Genomic DNA, 22,861 nt, shown 5'->3' with positions numbered 1-22,861 from the left:
CCATCCTTTTACTTTCAACTATTTTGTCTTTGAATAGAAAGTGTTTGTGACCTTGAAATTTGACTTGTTATTTAGTATTTTCATGACCTTGGTTGGCCAAGTTAATTCAGTTTTCTAAACATTAGTTTCTTCACCTATAAAATGAAGATGATACACAATAAAACTGTTATCAGGATTAAATGAGACAGTTTTTGTGAATTAGCTGTTCCTAGCATGAGTAATGGATATTTACAAGTACTATAAAAATTACTACCAATGATACTACCAAAGAAGATAAAAACACAGTAACCAAAATAAATCTTCACCTTTTCTGATAAATACTGTTCATAAATTCCAACAGCAGCAGCTCTTAAAAGACCTTTGGTTTGGTTGGTTTGATGTTTTCCATCTTTCTGACGACTTAATAAAACTTGTAGTTGCTGTTGGGCTGTCACCCGGTATCCTTCCACTGTCATCCAAAAGAAGAGATGTGCTTGACCTCCAGTTTGTTGCATGTAATCTACCAAACAAAATCCACAACAGAGATTATTAATATCACACATTTCTGGGTACACAAAGCTATATGACAAGTAAGAAGGATTAAAGTTTCAAACACTTAAAACTCTACATTTTAAAAATGTTTAGCAAATATCTGAGGTGAAAATACAGTTATATCACAGATTGGTTAAGCTAAAAATACCAGTTATGTAGGAAATACAAATGAAAGCATTTTTTTAAAATCAAGTTTTTGATAAAAATGACAAAATCTCTAGGGGATAAAAGTGCTACACAAAGCTTCATCAGAAATAAACTATTTCTCCAACATTCAGCTTCTGCTATCAATAAAGATTATTAATCATAATACATATTAATATTTCTTTATTAACAATGATTGAACTCTTTAATAAACCATGCATTTACGTTTTTGATCATGAGAAGGAGGAATCAGAGAGTTTTGCTGAACATGCCCTCCAAGTAAAAGCAATTTGATGTAACAGTAATAAAATTAACAATTATATATTTCAAAATGGTATTAAAAATAAAGTCCCTCCCTCAATGATACAAACAAGTTATATATACTGTGTTATTTCTCATAAACACACCTCAATGTTTTCCAAAGAAAAAGGAACATTTCAGAGATTAGGAGTGGAAGAGGGACAGATTTGGCATGCTTAATATTATTTAAAATTTATAGTATTTATAATTATTTAAAAATGTCAAGGCTATCTTATTTTCATAAAATGGATTTACCTACCCATAAAAAATTGTAGTGCAACATTGTCTACAAGAATGCTGTCCAGAGGGACTGTGCAAAGTTTCCCAAAGTTTGCTGCCAGTTTCACAGTATTTATTTCCTACAAATATAAGCGAATGTAGGTTAATATTTCATCTATTCACTCATTAAAGACCTTTATGTAGGCATAAAAAAACCAAAAAATGGAATAAAATAAGGTTGTTCCCTTCTCATACATGTAGGTTGCCAATAAAATAGTCTCACCTCAGTGAATGTTATTTTCAGAGCTGCTTAATTAATACACATTAAAAGTGTGATACATATTCATTTCTTCCAATACAAAATAAATCCATATGGTTGTATTTTCAATTGTTCTCTATCTCTACATACTCCAAATGGAAATGAATATTTTAGGGGCTAAAGAGAATGTTTACAATGCTTAATATATCCAAGAATAAACAAATCCCAACATTTTTTCAGTATAGACTGAAGTCTACCTACTGGGAAGACAGAAAATATTCCTACAGAGTAATTTTGTTCCTAAGAGAGTAAAAATTCTGTAATGTATTTTATAGAAATATAAATACAGAAAATGTAATTCTTCTCAGACTATGTAAACAATACATTACATATACTTTTCAAAGTTATAAAGTACAGTAACTAACTACATATGAAAAAGGGTTCAAAATCTAGAGAATCTATCTATATGTCAAGCACCATGCTAGGTACACTACACACATTACTTCATTTAATGTCCACAGCAATCCTATTGGATGATATCACAATGCCATTTAACAGGTAAGAAAGCTGAAGATGGGAGCAGTAGCCTATGATCACAAAGCTGGTAAGAATGAGTCAGTGTTTTCAAAGCCCACTGCCCTTTCCTCTAAAACCCATGTTTCTGTGAACTATTTTCACTAGCTTCTGCATACATATTCCAAAATCCGTATCACACAGCCTTCTATTTAAAAAAGAGAGATAGGTGTTCTCTGAAAGTGAGAAAGGCTGCCTTATTCTCACTATATTAGAATACTAAATTAGGCATAGGTGATACATAAAGGAGAAGGAAGACAATTTGAAGATAGGAGGAACATTTTCTTCTGTAATTAGTATCTCCCTTCATGTAAGTGCTGAATAATAAGTGACTTAAAATGACTGGCATAAAGTAACCCAGTGCCAGCACAGGATTTCTCTTGCCCAGCAGCAGCTCCACAGACAATGGGATGGAGAATAGTATTCACTGCCACTTTATATGTAATAAAAAGGACAAAGCATCTTCTAAGATTTCAAGATGAGTAGCATGGTTAAAAAAAACTACTTCTGTGGGGATTTTGAAGTTTCTTCCAAAGGAAAATGTATGACCTGAGCTATTAAAGAGGTAAAGCTTGATATTCAAAAGAGAACTGACAGGCTTCCAAACAAGGTATTTAAATTTTAAAAGGATTCAATATCAAAAAGTGTCTGGGCGAATAGACTTTAAATAACTATGCTAAAGGACCACTAACTCTAAGATCTAGATAATGTAACTAGTTAAAGAAACAATAAGCACTAGTGAAACCATATCACATTTTACTATTTTGAATTTGTATAAGTATATAAACTAATTTTAAAATACAGTTAACTGAAACAAAGCGAGACATATACAAATGCACACATGTATATGACAAATGTGGGCCTCAAGTAATGTAATAATACAGCAAACTCAATTTTTTTTAAAGTATATCTTCCATTCCTTAAGGAATTTTAAATACATTGCAAAATTACATGAGCAGAGAGTCATAACTAAATTCCCCAAATAGAATAAACAGGGCAAACAGGTGACTACACTAAAACTAAAGGTAATAAAAAATGTTTTTTTTTCTGTTTTACAGTCCCAAATTTCTGCTCTCCTTCATATTAAAACTCCTCCAAACAGCTAACTGTAATCATTGTTTTTAACTCATCTCTTCCGATTTTCTCTTGGACTGACTCCAATCGGGGTTTGTCACCACTATTCCACCAAAATGCTATCATCAGATCACCAACTACGCTTGGTTTACCAAACACAATGGTCAATTGTAAGTTTCATCTCACTGAACTTCTTAGTAGCGTTTGACATACCTGATCTCTCACTTCTTTAAATGCTCTGCACACTGGTTTCTAGGATATCACTCTCCCAGGTTTTCCTTTCAAGCTCACCAGCCACTTAGTCGGTATCTTTGGGTAGATCTTCTACATTGTCTTAAACTCTAGTAACTGAAGTGCTTCATGGCTGGGTCCTTGGTATCTCCTTAATTACACTCCCTCTTTTAGGTAACCTCTGCCAGTCTCTTAACTTTCAATAAACATCTGATAATCCTGAGGATTCTCAAAGTTTATTTCCATCACTAAACTTTCCCTCGAACTTGAGTCTACCAATTAGCATGTCTACCTGAATGTCAAACAGGGATCTCAAACGAAAACATCCAAAATTAGATTCTCTCTTCCAAACATCCTCCTCCCTCAGATTTATCCATTTTAGTTAAAAAAAAAAAAAAAAAAAAAAATTATTCACAGCATTTGCTCAGGCCAAAACAACCTACAAATCATCTGAGTCCTTTTTTAGTTTCTCACCCCATATTTAATCCATCAGCAAATCCTGTTAGCATTATATCCAGTCTCTTAACTACTTCTCACAACCTCTATAGACATTTCTTACTGAACTAAATCAACAGTCTTCTAAATGATCACTTACTTTCCATTCTTGTCCCCACCACTCCACCACAATCTATTCATCATCACAAAGACCAAAGTAATCATCTTAACCCATAAGTCAGATCACATCACTCACCAGGCCAAATCTCCAATGGATTCCCATCACGATTAGAATCTTAAGAAAAATCTTACTATAGCAGGGAAAACCATATATAATCTAACCCTCAAGGTTTTCTCTTCAATTTCATTCCTATGACCAATCCCTCCTTTTCATGCATTCCATACCAGCCACACTGACCTCCTCTAACTCACCAATCGCTTTCCTATCTCAGGACCTTTGCATTTACTCTCACTTTGCCTGAAAGATTCTATTTAAAAAAAAAAAAAAAGAAAAAGAAAAATTCACAAGACTCTCTCATGCGATGCAGGCCTCTCTATGCTCAAACATCACCAAATTTCTCAGCACCTATCCAAAACTTAGATATTCTCTTAGACATTCTCTATCCCTCTAACTTTGCTTTACAATGTTTCTTAACATTTTACTTATTTTTTTACACTGTTATGTATCAATTAACTTAATTGGCTTACTTTCTGACTCTGCAACTAAAATGTAAGCTCCATGAAGAGATTTTGTTTATTAGGTCAATCTAAAACGGTGCCCACCATATAGAATTCAATAAATGTTGAATTCTGAATAAATAATTAGTGAGTAATGAATAAATAAATCAAGAAATAAAATAAAATCTTTAATTACTCTAGCATTTTTTCAGGCAGTGTTTTAATCTCTGTAGCTTGCTTTAACATACTTTTATTATACTGTAAAAGAGAAGTTTTTTCTAAAAGTTCTTTATTGTAGAGCACTGCACTAGTTAATATCCTACTTTTTGTCATTTGCTAGACATTTTTAAATTTTATTTTTACATTATATTTGACATACAGCACTGTATTAGTTTTAGGTGTACAACATAGAGATTAGACATTTATATACCTTCTGAAGTGATCACCACGATAAGTCTAGTAACCATCTGCCCCATAGTTATGACAATATTATTGACTACATTCTGTGCTGTGCATTACTTCTCCGTGACTTATTCTATAACCAGCAATTTGTACTTCTTAATCCCCTTCACCTTCTGCTCCCACCCTGCTAGACATTTTAAAGGATATAAAGTATTTATAACTAAACATTAACTCAAAAATACTTGACTTACTTTGCCTGACTGCAACCGCTGTATTCTTGAGTCACATACTTTCTTTACAAATAATAAGCTATTTATTTGATTTTTGATAGTGTTGATATCTAAAAACAAACAAATTAATTATGAGCTAGAAAGTGGCAATATTTGCAAAATATTTTAAACACGCACTTACTACAATTTAACGTAAAACCAATGCATACAGCAACTACTTAATAAATGAAATAACTTGAAATTTTATAGTAGAATTATTTAATTGAAATTAAACCATACCAATTATCTTTACTTTTAGAGATAACTGCAATAAAAATAGTCTCACTTTCAGAAAACTGCAAGACCTTATTCTTAGCACGTTAACGTAAGATTTAGATTTAGTTAAGGTAAAAACAATTGATATTATAAATTGATAGGTAAATTACAGTTTAGTTTGAAGATTAGCAATCAATAAAGAAGTAAAACATTCTTATACTTAACTACTTACCATCACCAGCTGTATCTAGAGAACGAAGATACTGTAATTCTTCTGCTGCCTTATCTCTGACTGCTTCGAGCTCTCCTATACTGTCACTCAATTTAATAATGTTCATAAAGGCCTCATAGTTGCAATTAGAATCACGTATCTGAAAAATAAAGTTTAAAAATCAGATGGGAGGGGGACTCACGTATTAAGGGAAAATAGAATTTTGACTATTTACCATGTGACAGGCACAACCTGCCATATCCCCAGTGCTTGTAACGAAACAAAATTACATCTCTGTACTCACAGTACTTACATTCTCGTGGCTCACAAATAGTAAACAAAGTAAATAAAATATATAGCAGGCTAGAAAGTAGAGAAACGTGCTCAGAATGTTTGATGACAGCAAGAAAGCCATGATGGCTAGAGCTATACCAAAGCAAGGCAGAGGAGTAGAAGATGAGATTAGTGGTAACAGAGGGCAAACCTAGTAGGGTACAGTATATGTTTTGGTTTTCACTCTGAGTGGAATTAAGTTACTGGAGGAACCTCCACACTGCCTTCCAAAGTGGCTGCACCAGTCTGCATTCCCACCAACAGTGTATGAGCGTTCCTTTTTCTCCACAGCTTCTCCAACACCTGTTACTATCTGTCTTGTTGATGATAGCCATTCTAACTGGGGTGAGGTGATATCTCATTGTGGTTTTTATTTGCATTTCTCTGATGATTAGTCATGTTGAGCATTTTTTCATATGTCTATTTGTCATTTGTATGTCTTCTTTGGAGAAATGTCTCTTCAGGTCCTCTGCCCATTTTTCAATTGGGTTGGTTTTTTTGTTGTTGTTGAGTGGTATGAGTTCCTTGTGTATTTTGGATATTAGCCCCTTATCAGAGGCACTGTTTGCAAAAATCTTCTCCCATTCAGTTGGTTGCCTCTTTATTTTGTTGATGGTTTCTTTTGCTGCGCAGAAGCTTTTAAGTTTGATGTAGTCTCATTCATTTATTTTAGCTTTTACTTCCCTTGCCTTTGGAGTCAAATTCATAAAATGCTCTTTGAACCCAAGGTCCATAAATGTAGTACCTATGTTTTCTTCTATGCAATTTATTGTTTCAGGTCTTATGCTTAAGTCTTTTGAATTAATTTTTAATTAATTTTGGCACATGGTGACAGATAGCAGTCCTGTTTCATTCTTTTGCACGTGGCTTTCCAATTCTGGCAGCACCATTTATTGAAGAGGCTGTCTTTTCTCCATTGTATGTTTTCTGCTTCTCTGTCAAAAATTATCTGTCCATATTTATGTGGTTGTATTTCTGGGTTCTCAATTCTGTTCCATTGGTCTATGTGTCTGTTTTTCTGCCAATATCATGCTGTTTTGATTACTGTTGCCCTGTAGTACAAGCTAAAGTCAGGGTGTGATACCTCCAGCATTGTTCTTTTTTCTTAGGGTTGCTTTGGCTATTCGGGGTCTTTTGTGGTTCCAAGCAAATCTGATGATTTTTTTTTGTTCTATTTCTTTAAAAAATGCCATTGGAATTTTGATGGGGATTGCTAAGGGAGGAGGGGGGTGGCAGATGAGGGCAAAGGGGATCAAATATATCGTGATGGAGGGAGAACTGATTCTGGGTGGTGAACACATAATGTAGTTTATAGAGGATATAATGCACCTGAAATTTATGTAACTTTACCAACAATTGTCACCCCAATAAAATTTAATTAAAAAAAAAAAAGCTACTGGAGGGTTTTAAACAGAGGAGTGGAATTCTCTGACCTAAATTTAACAAAATCTCTGTGATGATATGAGTAACTGTTATCTTTGTCTTTTTCTCAGCCACTTGCTGTTTAAGAATAGAAATAGATAGTTAAGTTGGATGTCACCAGAGTGTGGTTTCTCCAAGCAAATAAAAAAAGAGAGAAAAAGGTAGTTGAGGATGCTGTGAAGGGACTAAGACTTATGAATGTCAATAAAACTTATGCCAAGCAAAGCAGTAAGGGGAGGAACGAAAAGGTAGCAGACTTGGGATATTCCATACTCAATAGGAGTCAAAGACCTGGGGAATTGTGTAAGTTCTGCACTATGAAATAAACTGGCCAATAAGCACAAGAAAAGAAGTTTAATATCAGTACTCATCAGGGATTTGCAAGTTAACCACAACAAAATGATAACACCAAATGTTCAAAATATGGAGAAGAACTCTCAAACAGTGCTCGTGGAAACGCAAACTTGTAACACAACTTTGGAAGACCATTTGGCAGTTTCTTTCATTTTACATAAATTTTACCTCAATAATAAAAGAAAAAGAAGTTGGTTATTAAAGACTTGAGTTTTCTAAGAATACATTAAGAAACAAGTAAATTGCTGTTCATTTATCTGCTCTAGTTGGAGATAACAATATGAACCGATTAGGTAATCTATTCCACAGTCAGAGACAGGACTTAACATGAACTTAAGAAATAAAGAAGAAATACGATGTATGTTTAGAAACGAAAAATGCAAATCCATTCAAACTATTTGTAGAAATAACTTAAAAACTTAAAACTATTATTGGAAAACACTAACACTTTATATACAGAGAATATATGTTACCACTATACTGCTCTAAGCTTTTCCTTTCAAATAGAAATGAATTATACAGTTAGATATCAATAATATGGTAATTTACCTAAGAGAAAGAATAAGAACAGAGCTCATTTTAATCTTTATAATACTTATGCATAAAGGGTTTTCTGCACAAATAATGTAAAAAGTGTGTAAACCAGACTACAAACTAGGCTAAAAGTCCTTTACTGATGAATTTTTCTCTTTTAAATATATTTTCTGATATTTTATTGCAAAGTAAAATAGTGATCAATTCCTGTTCACTAAATAAAAAGACAACAGTAGTATAGTAGTAGTCCAACTTTAGAGAGATAAAGTAAAATTTGGTGGTTTAAATTCTTTTTAGAGTATTTTTTTAGTCTCCCCATAATATTTTCACCTTGTAACTAATTATATAGTCAATACAAGCTAAGGGAAAAAAAATACAAAACAAAAAAAATCAAAAACTAAACAAAGATATCAATAGAAACAATCCCTAATCCCACTGAGTGAGACAGACCTATAACATTCTAGTGATCATGCATCCGTTTCTGTACCACAGGTAAAATTATAGAGTACTGTATCCTGATTATTTAAGGTTAATATACAATATCCATTTTTTGTGTTATAACAAAACTTTAACACCATTTTCTCTTTACTTACTTTATAGTTTAACTGTTTTAAACTATAGTTTATAGTTTAACTGCTAATTTTATAGTTTAACTGTTTTAAACTGTTATAGTTTCTTACTTTATAGTTTAACTGTTTTAAAATTTTATCTGTTTTTCTGCTTCCTAAGAAATTATTTTTTATTACATACCTCATACTCCTTGTAAGTAAAGTGAAACATATAAATGAGAAAAATTAGCTTTCATTATCCTATCTGTCTCTTAACATTTCAGTCAGTATATATCCTACCAGAATGATACAGTCATTCATAAATATGTAATTATCGATTTACTATTAAAAGGAGTATATATCTACACACATCATTTTCAGTTATCCTTTTCACATAAAAATATAAACATCCTTTTATATTCATAAAGATATACTACCACCACTTTTTTTGCTGCATAGTACACTACTGTATCCGTAGGCCATAATTTATTAAGCTAATCCTCTATGTGGGACACTTAAATTGCTTTTAATTTTTCAGTATTATAAGCAATGTTTTCATTGCTTATATGAAATATTGTTACAATATTGTTACATACTTGCTCAAATATTGTTACAAACTTGCTTATTATAACTTTAGAATAAATTTCAGAAGACTTCCTAACCAAAAGATACGTAGTTTTAAAATTTTTAATTATGCAAATTGTACATTTTTAAAGCTCTTGGTAGAGCCTCACAGGACTCGATAAAAGTTGACAAAAGAAAAGAAGAATCAAGAACTGGGACCTCTATGAAAGGATCTAGGAATACAAAGTTAAAAAGATAATTTCTGCCTGCAAATAATCCACAATCTGGTAGGAGACACAAATATTGCAGCAACAACAACAATAGAACAATGGCAAGTTTGATAATGGTTATGGAAAAACAACAAACAGTCAAGTGGTTCCTTCCTGGGAAAGCTAGACCGAGTTAATAGAAGACAACTGTGGAAAAGAAATTTCAGATTCAAGAAAGTGAATCAAAGATCTAGACGTATATATCAAAATATTCCCAGCAATAGCTCATTTACAACTCTTCCTTGACCATGAATTTACTGAGGAAAAGCATATAAAATCAGAAAACGTATAATAAAGAAAAAAAAAAAGTTAGAGCTAGTAAGCTTAGTAAGCACTAACACTTTGATATGCCTGACAGATGAGAAAACTAAGCTATCTGCTTAAAAACACACTAAGCCACTTATGGAAACAGATCCAGAACACAGATCTTCTCATTTTCAGTCTAGTGTGCTTTTCTCCACGTTCTCCTCCACAGTGTAAAATGTAAACTAAATACATACTATTTAAGTAGTTCAGATCACAAGTTGTATTTAAAACCAAACAGCAGTTTTAAAAAATATTGATCATCTATACACACAGGCGTAAAAATATCCTTTTTAAAATTTCACTAAGTAGTACCAGCACCAAAATTGTAAAGATTACCGCATCAACACATTTCTTAACGAGAGTTTGACTAGCACATTCAACATATTAGCAAATAGAAACATTGGAAATATAATGATTATCTTTAGATATATTTTTATGTAATTTCTTTAATAAATTATTGCTTAAGCATCCTCAGCTCCAAATCACATTTCTACATTTTAAAAAACTGTTTTAAAAACAGAGTTATAATTTAGAAAGTACATACCATCCATATGATATATTGATTAATATAATCAGGATCACTGAGTTGATTTATTAATGGAAGAAGAATTCCTCGTGCAATGATTTCCTGGACAAAAATGAAAACAAAACAAAACAAACTTAATCTAATATATTTCTCAAATCAATAGCATAATGTAAATTTCGCAACACAATGCTGTTAATTAAGAAAAGCACAATACACGTAAAAGTAAAACTTGATAACCAACATAAGCTTATAAACAGATGAGCTAGTATACCAGCAGTTAAAATAGAGAAGAAGCTACCTGTATCGACTTGGATACATCTCCACAATGACAACTAGAGTTGTGTGGAGAAAAGCAAAAATATACCTCTAGTATGTTAGCACTTATGTCAATTTTTAAAAGACAAAACATGGAAGTATATGAGCTTATGGATTCCTATATCCCTATTAAAAGTATAAAAACAAATAAGAAAAGGAAAAGATACACAGCAAATTTAGAACAGTGGTGACCTTCAAGGGAGGTACAGAGCAACTATAGTAAAATATTAACATTGGTTAAATCTGGGTAGTTAGTACATAAATGTCTATTGTATTATTCTCTATATTTATCCATGTTTGAAATTTTTCTTAATAGAAAATAATGAAAATAAAACATGTTAATACAATTATTCACCATTTTCTAAAATATACCTTCCCATTCTTTCCAGCTGTTCACACTCCTACCTATTAAAACTCTTCCCTTCCTTCAAGGTCTGACTAAAGAGTCAATTCTCCAATTATTTAAACCCTGACCATTCCAGTTAAATACTGTTTTTACTTACATGTTTAAAATATACTTATACCCTGTATTTATGGCATTTACTTACTTACTATGTAATTACTTACTTACTATGTAATTGTGTATCTTCTACTTCTCTAATATACTACAACTCTCTAGGAATCTCTTGCATGTTAGGGAGACTAGTCAGTTCTATTGATTTATCTATCTTCAAAAATGCTTACCCTTCATCTTCTCAAGGTCGTTGTTTTAAATATGGCAGACATTTGATACATATGACATGAATGGAAATAAAGAAACTAAGTATTTAGTGTTGGTTCTATGAATATAATATTTTCACCTGTTATTAATCTTTACTCCTTTATGCTTGTGAAATCTACATTTATCAAATGTCATTTCTTAATACTGGAGAACCTAACTACAAACTTAATAGGATGTTTCACTTTTCTAAGCAAAGGACTGATTTATTTATTCCTTTTTCCAGATCTCTAATTTATCTGGGCCATTTTGTGGTGTAAGTTCATAGAAGGCCGCCTTGATTTTCCTTCAGAGGAATATTTCATATAAATTCTACTTTTGTAAGCTGCACAAGTCTCTGACAACTATTACCCCATGAAGAATTAGTTTTTCCAAAATGCACTAATAAATGCTCCAGTAACTTTCTGAAGTGTCTTTTGAGACATCTTACAGTCTCAAATTAGAAGGAATTGCTTATTCTTTCAAGGTTTGCGCTAGTCTCTAACTTCTTTAAAATTATAGCTAGCATTTTTACTTAATTCCTTCCTTTAAATTTTGTCTCTGGCCCCACATGCTCAAATTTTAAAACGTACTTTGAAAGAAGAAAATTCACAAACTACTTTTTTTAAAGTTTTTTCCCCCAAAATGATAAAAACACATGTGAAGAAGAACTTTAAATAAATTTAATGCTTCTTATTAGTTAGAAAACTACTTTGATCTCCTAATTTGCCTCAAAAAGGGTTAGGTTAGTCAAGATGTAATCATGAATCAACAATTCCTAGTGCAGCAAAGGATCCATACAAAGGAAAGAAGAAGTCTGTAATCTGCTATTTAATCTGGAAAAAAAGTCCTTTGAGAAAACTTGGATTTAATTAGCAACAAAATTGATAAAGACCTATCAAGTTAAAAGAAAAAAAAAGAAAAAACTTGCTGAATATAGTGCTCTATAGTTATACTCACTCAATTAGCTTCTACCAAAAAGAAATGAAATATTGGTCTAAAAGAACAATCTATAGCAAAAACATAATTGCTCTTTAAACAATCCTTCTTATTTTAAACTATAACCTCATGTAACAAGGCAGATCTTCATTCATGGATCCTAAACCAGCTTAATGTTCAGGGAGCTACAGTGACGTGTGCACCACAGCCAGAAAGGAGGGCAAACAGGTTTCCTCTTACATTAAAACTGATTTTCTGATTGGATATCCGCTATGTGCCAGCTACTGTGATAACCAAGTACACAATAATGATAAATACAAATATATATGGCCCCTGTTCTTATGGGAGTTACAGTTCTAGTGGAGGAAAGAGGCATCAAGTAAATAAACACAACAACCAGATTATTATTTTAAAATATGGTAAATGATATGAAGGAAAACAACTGGGCACTTAGCTAGAGTAATAGGGAATTATGACAGGGCTTTAGATTGCGTGGTCAGGGGAGGTATTTCTGAGGAAGTGAGATACAAGGGATGAATACAATTTACCAAGAGAATAGGGGAATCATTCTGAGCAGAGGAAAAGGAGTGTGAGACAGCCGTATGGTAGGGAGAAATGGAACTTCTGGAGAAGAAAGTGTGTGGCTGGAATAAAGTGACTACACAGCATGAGGACCAGAGAGGGAAACAAACCCACATCCCACTCAGAAAATTTTGCTGGATGGTCATACCACTTACTGGGATGGAGAAAAGACTTAAAAGGCAAACAGTATATGGAAGCAAGAATAAGATTTCCATGTTGGACATTTAAAGTTTAAAAGGGCTGTGAGTCAATCAAACGGTGATTTCAGGGAGCAGTGAGTCAGAATAGCCTGGACTCAGAAGGAAACTCTGGACTAAAGATAGAAATTTCAAAAACATTATCATTTGGATGGTGTTTAAAGTCAAAGTGATGGATGAGCAAGAAGGGCCAGGCCTGAAGAACTTGGATATTTAAAAGTAGCAGTTAAAGCATATAAAGGTGAATAAAAAGGAGTCCAAATGAAGAGAAAAATCAGAAAAGAGCAATCACATGGAAGCCAAGAAAAGAGAGTTTCGAGAAAAGACAGCTAGCCCTGTGAAGTGCTGCTGAGACCCTGCCTACCAGCGGCTGTCTGGAGTTCCAGGTGACAAAGATTCTGATGCCAAATAGCACGAACGAGGGCTATGACTGATTAGCAACACCCTCCTACAGCGTTGGATTTATGGCATTTATGTTAATACAATTATTCACCATTTTCTAAAATATACCTTCCCATTCTTTCCAGCTGGGAATCTAGTGATTGACGTCTAGTGACGTCAATCTAGTGATAGACATGACAGGTATTTACCACCCTCAATAACGACAAGCCCAAATAATTGGTCTTAACAACATATAATCTATTAGACTCTTCCCCTCAAAACCAAGCATTTTCCACGCACATCACAGCACCATTACCCTACCTGAGAAGTGCCCTGAATTCATGTTAGGTAGGTATCAGGAAACTGTGTGGTTATTATTGCTTAAATAATAACATGCAAGCATAAAAGCACACCTCAGAAATCGACATCTGTTTTGCAGGATGGTAGACTAAAAGAGATCATAAGCTTTCATTTTTAGAAAAATTGGATACTTTTGTTTCACCCATTCAACCAGGAAAAAGGCTTATGTAGCTAGTATTTCTCAATCATAAGCAGGAGGCAAAAGAAAAATGTTATTCCTTTACATTTGTACATAGAATTTTACTCAAAGGTTTACAGCTAGGTAATAAAAAGCCCAAGACTACTGTTCTCATCTAATTTATCCATTTTCCAATTACAAGTAGCAAAATCTTAGCTACCCAGTTTTTTTTTTTTAAGTCTATTGGGAAGTATTATTTTAATTAGCCTAATTTAGATAAATTCATAGGTAATGCTATATTAATGAAGATTTAAAACATATCCTGGTTATAACCAAAAATCCAAGTACCTAACTCTAAGGTGGGCAGTTCTCCAAGTGTGGTCCTGGGACCCCTGGAGAATAGAGGGAGACGAGCATTCAGTAATATTTCCAAAACTGTTATTGATATGATATCAATCATCAATGGACAGTGTGCTCGTGTACTCTGTGTTTCCCAATTTCTTAGTTTTAATCTATAATACAGTAAATACTAATAGATAAAACCCACATTAAAAAAACTCTTTGGGGTCCTTAATAATTTTTAAAAGCGTGTAACAGGGTCCTGAGACCAAAACTTTTGAGAAATACTCCTCTAAGTTTCTTTACAGCCATTTATTTGGTATGAATTTAAGCTTACCCTGACAAAGTATCGCATGATCCTGTTCTGGAAATCTCCAGGAGGTAGCAATAAATATAATAAGACCTCACACAAATCCCTTAGGAATCCTAGAAATAAAAAAGGTAGCTATAATAACATTAGAAAATATGAAGTCTCCACCCACTCTTAATATAAAACACATAAAGGTAGAAATAAGCAGTTTCCTGATTATACTGGCTTATTATTTTAGTAATTAATTAATACATTATCAATATTCATTAAAAATTCCTTCATTATTCTCCAAATAGTAACCACTCATTAACCAAACAAGTATTTTTGTTATTCTGTTCAGTTTCATCCTACTTTTTGAATCATTGAGAAATTTCAATTATAAAAGTGCCCACAAAGCAACTTTAGTTGTACCATGTATTCTGCACTTCTACCAGAATAATTATCTTTGCATACTTAAAAGTTATTTGCACATTTAAAAATATACCTGTAATTCTTCTTTCAAGAAAGAACCATAGCTATTTTGGCAGGTAATAAGAAAAGAAAAAAGAGTATGTTCTTCTATTTTACTGATTTACAAGGGCTCGATTTACATAAAAGTACTGCATTATCATTATATCTACATCTTACATTTAGTTACTTCATATCAGTGCTAATGAATGGCAATTGAAAATTGAATTGCATAACAAATATAAAAAGGAGAAAGGAAGAAAAGGGACAAAGAGAAAAGGAAAAGCAAATTAAAAAAATAAAGTTAAGCACATTTTAAAAATCAAAGAAAACAATTCCCACAACCAGAAATGCTTTTCTGTGGTTGTTCATATGCTGACACTTCACGGGAATATAATTATATAGCTGGTCCTGTTAATCAAAAAATGTGCCAAGTAGGAAAGACTCTTAGTCATCACAAAACTAGGAAAAGACTTATCTGGTCTAACCTCCCACAAAGAAGACAAGTTCACTCAACTCTAAATTTTATTTGAAATCATTATAATCAAGCCTATAGCAAATATTTTAGGGTAACAGATGTATTCTTGAAGTAGAAATAGTTAAGTTTAAAGCGAAGATAAATTACTATAGATCAAAAAAGTAAATTTACGATTATAAAATATTTATACTTATTACATATTTTAAAAAGAGGTAATCTTTAATTACCATCTTTAAATTTTAAAGATGACCGTTAAAACAGAAAAAAAAAGAATTTGGAAACAACTTTTAAGAATAAAATGATTTAGTAACTGTTTTCACTATGCTACCTGTTCTGTAAGGATAATTTCACCCTTAGATTTTACCCTTACATTTGTTCACTGGTTCTGCTAACTTGTCTCTAAACAATATGAACAGTCACTGTTCTGAAAAGAGTTAACTTGAAAACAAAACCTTCTTCATCTTTGGGAGAAGTGCAAACTAGATCACGGCAAACATCCTTCTCCATTTCAACTTCAACCTCAAAGAAGGTATCCACAAGATCTTCTGCTGTACCTGGAAAAAGAAAGAAACATTCAAGATATAGTGAATGGTAAAGAAAAACAGAGTTTAAAATCCTAATTTTCAAATGGAATAAAGATATCACCTGTTACTTGATCATCTTTCTCTGTTATCTTCTGTTGAGCCTTTCTGAATACTCGTAGGTGTGTGCCAAAATCATCTACAATACGTGTAGTAAAATAAGGTTGCCAGTCTATTTCTTTTGACCTTAAAAAAAATACATTCCATAAAAGCATTATGTAAATTATTATAATCAAAAAATATAAATTCATTTTAATGACTACTGAAAGACATGATTATCAGACTGAATTTATTTATACTGAAGTTTGTTCATTTAATTATATCTAAGCATTCAGTCCCTTTCACAAGACCCAAGGGGTAGCAAATCTTTCTAAGTCTTCGAGCAATATTACTTGAAGTATTTAATGTGTCAAAGCTTAAAGGTAATATCTAAGTCCTTAAATTAAATAGAAAAAAAATATTTTTTCCAATTAAATCTGAAAGGAGTCTAACAACAGGTATATTGTGCAATTTTTCTCCTAGACACAAGAATACATTAGGAATTCAGAACGTTTTCGCTTGCTTTTAAAAGAGCGTTTGAGACATTTCTTGGTCCCTTCTCAACCATTTCTGAATTCTCTACATTCTTCTTTTTAGTTATACAGGTCAGGTTCTAAACTAAATTCTTTTGATATGAATCTGACTGGTTTCTGTTTGCATATACTAGCACTTAAAAGATTGGCCATTTCAAATAGCACACAAATGGTTTAAAGAATGTGGCGACACTTAGCCATGAAAAAGGTGATTAATAATTTTATTAAGTTACCTAATACTCTATCTCAAAAGCAACAGACTTTAAGAAACATTTAGTATACCAATGAAAACAGGTAACAAATACAACAGATAAGCCAAAAACAGTTTATACCTCTTCTTGGATTAAGCGATAGTTTTAAACAAACATTTTTAATGATTTTTCCTTAAATTAGCACTAAAATTAAGTCACGCTTTTAGGAACATACTAAGTAGGTAGAAGACAAAGAGTCTATTCATGAAGATGCTGGGCAATGAGAGAGCCATAAAAAGGTACACCATAATTCATTATGTTAATTACCACACATGTATAATAAAGAAGCTAGTGAAGAAACTGACTTGATTACTGTCACTGTTTGAGAGAAAGCTTTTAAAGGTGGTGATGGCACTGATAAATATAACAGATAGTTGTTTTCAAATAAAAACATAAGTCATTAATACTCATCTACTAATTTTTTAAATACACAATTACAATTTTGTTATATACATGAAAAGAAGGAGTATATTTTAAGTACATGAACACAAAAACAAATTAATATTAAAAAGTAATCTGAGCTCAGGGATCAGAGAAGTTAACATTCTTTAAAATACAAGAGCCATGTAGTATATATAAGCATACACTAAACTTGGTAACAATATTCAGCCTCAACATAAAAACTAAAATAAACTTAAACCTAACAGTTGCTACAGTTTCTTTTTTTCTTATTTAAAAATGAATCACAAACTGTATAAGCATCTTTCAAAACCTTTAATATAAATATTTGTACAAAATCATATATACTTGAAAATTTTATAAAGACAGAATTTACTTAGTATAGGCCATTACCTTATTAATCCATAAAAGGTTCCTTCTAACAAAGTTAGAAGCAGAATATATGATCTTTCAAGTTACATCTACTCTGTTTCATGGTACAATGCCACACATATAATTTACTGACATCTTCTAATAAAAGTTATTAATTGTAAAAGGCACTTTTTAAACCCATCTCAATTCACTACAAAGGATACAATGACATTTTAAATGAGTGAAAACTAAAGAATGATGTAAATATATAAAATTATTTTATATTTTAAATATAGGTTTCTACTTTCAATATGTATATTTGTTGAGAGTGGGGGAAACACGGAACAACAGTATTCCATATATGTATCCAAGGTCATCATTTTCCCTCCGCGTGACTCATGTCCACTAAATATACATGCAAAACCTAAAGTAAATCTTAACTCAAAGGGACTTTTCTCGGTTAGGAAGAACAACAGTAATATATTGTTTCCCATTCATCATGAATTAGGAAAAACATCTACTATAAATTCCTAGTAGTATTTGTATTAACACAATTTGAAAATATTTTGGTGAAATTATATGGTATATGATAAATGTATAATAAATGAAACGTGAATATAAATCAACTTAAAAAGCATTCAATTTATATAACAGGCACACTTCCTTCTACTGATCCACAGGTAGCTTTCCATTAGAGCTCTTAATATCAATTATTCTTAAATTATGCCTACAGTCAAGGCTCTTTTTCATTTTGTTTAAAAATATTCCCTACACATGATTCCTATTTTAATGAAAACACCTGGATTATTACATAATGAATCCTATTAGCTACACTTTCATTTTATTATTACTTATGAGCTTTCATGTCTTGAATTTAAAAATAAGAGAGCACATTGTCTATATGTCCAAGAGAGTAAGTGATGTATTTAACCCTACCCTGAAAATAGAAACTTTATAGTAGTAGATCCCTGGAGCTTACATATCTTGACTGAATGGCTGGACGAATTACGAAGGTTAATAAGGAATGCAAACTATCAATGAAGTTTTAATTTAAGCACAAAAGCAAAAGCCACACGACACTGTAAGTGTATTCTCTGAACGTGTATGCTGTATGCCTTTATCTCCACCTCTACCACCAGCACCCTGTCCCTCGCCTTTTACTTGGTCTCCCACATCCACCCTTGTTTCCCCTCCACTCTATCTTCCACAGAGCACCCGGAGTGACATGACCGTACAAATACAAGTTTTAAAAACCAAACCCTTCAGTCACCCTCACTTGATCTTAGGCCTAAGCAGGAATACTTTCTCGAAAATCTTGCACACCCAGGAGGACACTGCTTACTTCCTCTTAGTCTCTCCCACCCTCTTCCTTCCCCTCTGATCTGCAGACTCACAGGCTTTCTTTCCACTTCTCAAACTCAAATACGCCACTTCTTATCTCAGTGCCTCTGGACAGGCTAGTCCCTCTGCCAAGTTGGCTCACCCCTGCCCACATGCAATAAATTTCCCCTCTCTCACCAACATTCACTTGACTATTCCCACTTACCCCTTAGAGTTCATTTAAAATGTTAATTCCACACAGTAGCCTTCGTTAACCCTCTCCCTCTGCATTATTTCTTCAGACTAGGTCTGGATCTCCGGTTATACGTTCTCATAGCATCAAATTTTTCACTTTTTATAGCACTTAACAACCTGCAGTTAAATAATTCAATTGCTAGAAATAAATTCAATTGCTTGAAGTCAGGGACTTTGTTTTATTCTACTATGTTCATTTTGTTCACAGCGGCTAAATAATGTGCTTGAACACTGGAAGCACTCAATACATATTGATTTATTGATTCCTCTTTCAGGGTCACAGCACTGTTCATAGGTGCTTGAAAAAGGCCACAAGAGACTCACACAACAGTTCCTTCTTTACTCCTTCAAGTTCTGAAACGGAACATAAACTGAGCTTTTTTTGCCTCTCTAAACCCCAAAGCTACTTAATGCCAATGCCTAAAAAAGGTAATGAATGTCCCAAATATGTGAGCTGAGACTGAGATGATATAAATTGTTTCACTGGTTCTATCTAAGCAGTGAACAGCTTATCGTCACAAAAAATACATCAAAATCAACTAAGTATTCCTGTAAAGAGCACTGGACTAGCATATATGCCCCTGATTCAAGCAGAAGATTCACCATTTCATTCGTTGTGCAATCCAGCAAGTCACATCACTTCCCAAGGTTTGTTTTCTCTAAGGACACTTACAGCTTTAAGACTGTATGATCATATTAACTAAATACTCATCCCAACACACACACACACACACACACACACACGCACACACACACGTACACACACGTGAACAAAGTACACACAAAACTGATAGTGGGTTAAGTACTTGTAAATCAAAAATATTTGATCAAAAGAGAGAATCATGAGTATATTTCATTTTACTTAAAATCATTAATCTTTCAACATAAGGTTAAGACCTTTTAATTGACTAAGGTTTTGTTTAGGGATATTAATGTGGCCTTTGTCTTAAAGAAATCATTCCCACACTGTGAAAGTTATGGTTTCCAGTTTCTGTTAAATGTCATGACAACTAAAGACGTTAGTGAACAAATATAATTGAACAGCCCTTTATGACTTTTCACCAGTATTTCATGGTTTATACATCTACTTCAGTTGTCATCTATCTAGCAACCAGCTTTGAGTAAAATTCCAAAGTGACTTAGCTTTCACAGGAACTACCTTGCCATACTCTTATGTTTTCAGTCTCTGTAGAAGTAAATTAAATTATATGATTATAATTAAAGTATAACTGGCATACACAGGTTCAGAAACAAATGCAACTTTTTCTTTTAACAAGCTTGATTATTTTTCTCCTCTAAATCATGTATGCTAAGCTCATACCACAGATGAATTATTAATTTTACGGGGGCAGAGTCCACACATCACACAACTGACTTTTGATAAACTTAAAGCTCCAAAGATGAGAACAGAAGTGGACTGAAGTACCATAAAGTGGTCTATTAACCTACCTTAAATGCTAGGGGCATAAGTCAGTATGTCTTACAAAGGGAATGGAGAGTACTAACTACAAGTAAGTTGAATGAATTTCTACTACAGTAACACAGAATTGGTACCATTCCAAAAATAGCTTCAAATTTTGTTGACAACAACCATGCACAGAAATAAGTACATGTTAATTAAGTGGTATGTTGTAACTTAAATAGGATTAAAAAAGCTATGCTTAAAACAAATCTTGATGAGTGAGTAGTATCTAAATGGGGAAAGAAAGGCTATAGGAACAAGCAAGAGGGGAATGAGCATGTGCTGTGTGGCGTCATCACGTAGACTTGCCTGACTAGAGAAGCGGGTGACTATTTGGCAGCAAAGGCAATCCTCACATTCTTCGCAGAATACTTTCCTGGAAAAGGTCTTTTATGTCAAAATGACAAAAATAAAAACTGATTTTCCCACAGAAACAATTCTATAATAAATGTTATGTGCCTGTTGCCACATTATTTTTTCACAGAAATGACTAAGACCTTATTTAAAAACAGTAAAGAATGGCACAATAGACTGTTTATTACCTAGTGTGTGTGTATATGTGTACACACACACACGTATACATATATAAAATTTTTTAATAGGTATCTTAATCAATAAGGGCAATATTATAATAACCAATCACATAAGATTAAAATATGTATTAATTTCCTATATAAGGTTTTTTATGTAGAAAAATAAGATTTCTTAAAAAAATCATTGCGCAGTAAAAATTCATGGTTTTTCTGGGTAGATTCTGACAAGCATCTTTGAGGAGATTTTGAGAAAAGTTTCATTCCACTAGAAGGCTTTTTGATGACTTGATCCACAGGTACCTTGCCGAAAGACGGTGGCCTATCTGTGAAAGAAGAAATTCCTTCTTCCTTGAGCCACTGAATCAGGCAGTAACTTACCCCTCATAATTCACTATACGCTTTAAAATATAGGATATACGCTTTAAAATACATAAACCTTTACTTGTTTCCATCCTTCTAGAGTCCCTGAGAGACTACTTTGTTACAATGCAAAAGTTTCAACCTGAAATTGAATTTGAGCAAAATAAAGGCACGGAATTGTAAACTTGCTCCTAATTCCATTAAAACAATTCCCCTTCTCTCAATGTCAATTCACTCATAAATACTACATGTTACATCTCTCTAGAGCACCTGTGTTTCCCTTTTAAAATCTACTTTCAGGATTTAACTGTAAGTATTGATTTTTTTCATAACACTCCTAAGCTTACGTTAAATTGACTATTACTCTCTACCGATAATCCTCAAAAATATATGGAGAATTCCTATTTTACAGGAGCTAAATTAGCAACCACACAAGGAAACCAGTCTCTTCACTTCATGGTTACAAATCTGCCTCCCTTTTCTTGGCTGCACCTCCTCTCAGTTGTGTGAAGGGCGAGAGGCCAGTGTGCACAGTTCTTTCCTAACTCCATGTTCACTGCCTTCATGCTGATCGCTTAAAATGAAGCATGGCAGGAGTATTTACACCTCATAAACATACAGTAGCCGACTTATAAAACTACAAATTTTGTGTTGTGTTTTCAGCATCCTATAAATAGCAGTAGTTTAAATAATCAAAAATTTTTCAAGTTTCATTAATACAAGATTTTTAACCACTGAGAAAAGATTAGTCTAGTACGTCTTTTATGTTTGAAATCAAGCATCCTTTCTGACCACGTAGAAATATAACAAAAGGTTGAGATAAACTTTATCATCCTACTCTAAGATCTCTTACTAGTAAAACAATAGACCAGAGGAGTACTTTAATCCCAAAGTAAACTAAATCTAACTAGCAACCCTACTCACGGAAAAAAATTAAATCCCCAAACGGTATTCGAAATACAGGGTATGAAGGAGTACGTGAGTGAGTGATCTGAGGAAGAGGTAGGATTGAAAACAAACAAATCAAAATTAGTACCAACCTGACCAGAGAACCTTAGTATGTCAGAACTGAAAGGGACATAAGCCCCTGAGTCAGTACTTAATTTAGTTAGTCTGGATTATATAGTGAAATCAGAGCTTTGTTAAAAAAAATAATCTAATAACCAGGGTTCTTAATTTTCAATTCAGTGTTTTCTCTCCTACACCTTAACAATAT

The 22,861-nt window shown here is 32.8% G+C and overlaps 1 protein-coding gene across 3 annotated transcripts in view; it reads right to left on the bottom strand.

Moving 5' to 3' along the window:
- Positions 1-22,861, bottom strand: part of SNX13 (sorting nexin 13) — a 119,399-nt gene that overhangs the window by 43,444 nt on the left and 53,094 nt on the right. For all 3 annotated transcript variants that reach the window (XM_033088314.1, XM_033088312.1, XM_033088313.1), the window contains exons 6-13: positions 16,207-16,328; positions 16,014-16,115; positions 14,664-14,752; positions 10,417-10,500; positions 5,564-5,702; positions 5,098-5,186; positions 1,235-1,334; positions 306-499 (exon numbers count right to left, since the gene is read on the bottom strand). In XM_033088314.1, the coding sequence (XP_032944205.1) occupies positions 306-499; positions 1,235-1,334; positions 5,098-5,186; positions 5,564-5,702; positions 10,417-10,500; positions 14,664-14,752; positions 16,014-16,115; positions 16,207-16,328 (919 nt within the window). The remainder of the gene's footprint in view (positions 1-305; positions 500-1,234; positions 1,335-5,097; positions 5,187-5,563; positions 5,703-10,416; positions 10,501-14,663; positions 14,753-16,013; positions 16,116-16,206; positions 16,329-22,861) is intronic.

The sequence above is a fragment of the Rhinolophus ferrumequinum genome, chromosome 20, assembly GCF_004115265.2.
Source record: "Rhinolophus ferrumequinum isolate MPI-CBG mRhiFer1 chromosome 20, mRhiFer1_v1.p, whole genome shotgun sequence".
Taxonomy (NCBI): domain Eukaryota; kingdom Metazoa; phylum Chordata; class Mammalia; order Chiroptera; family Rhinolophidae; genus Rhinolophus; species Rhinolophus ferrumequinum.
Note: the sequence above shows the minus strand (reverse complement) of the source record. Positions and strands in the feature narration are given on the sequence as shown.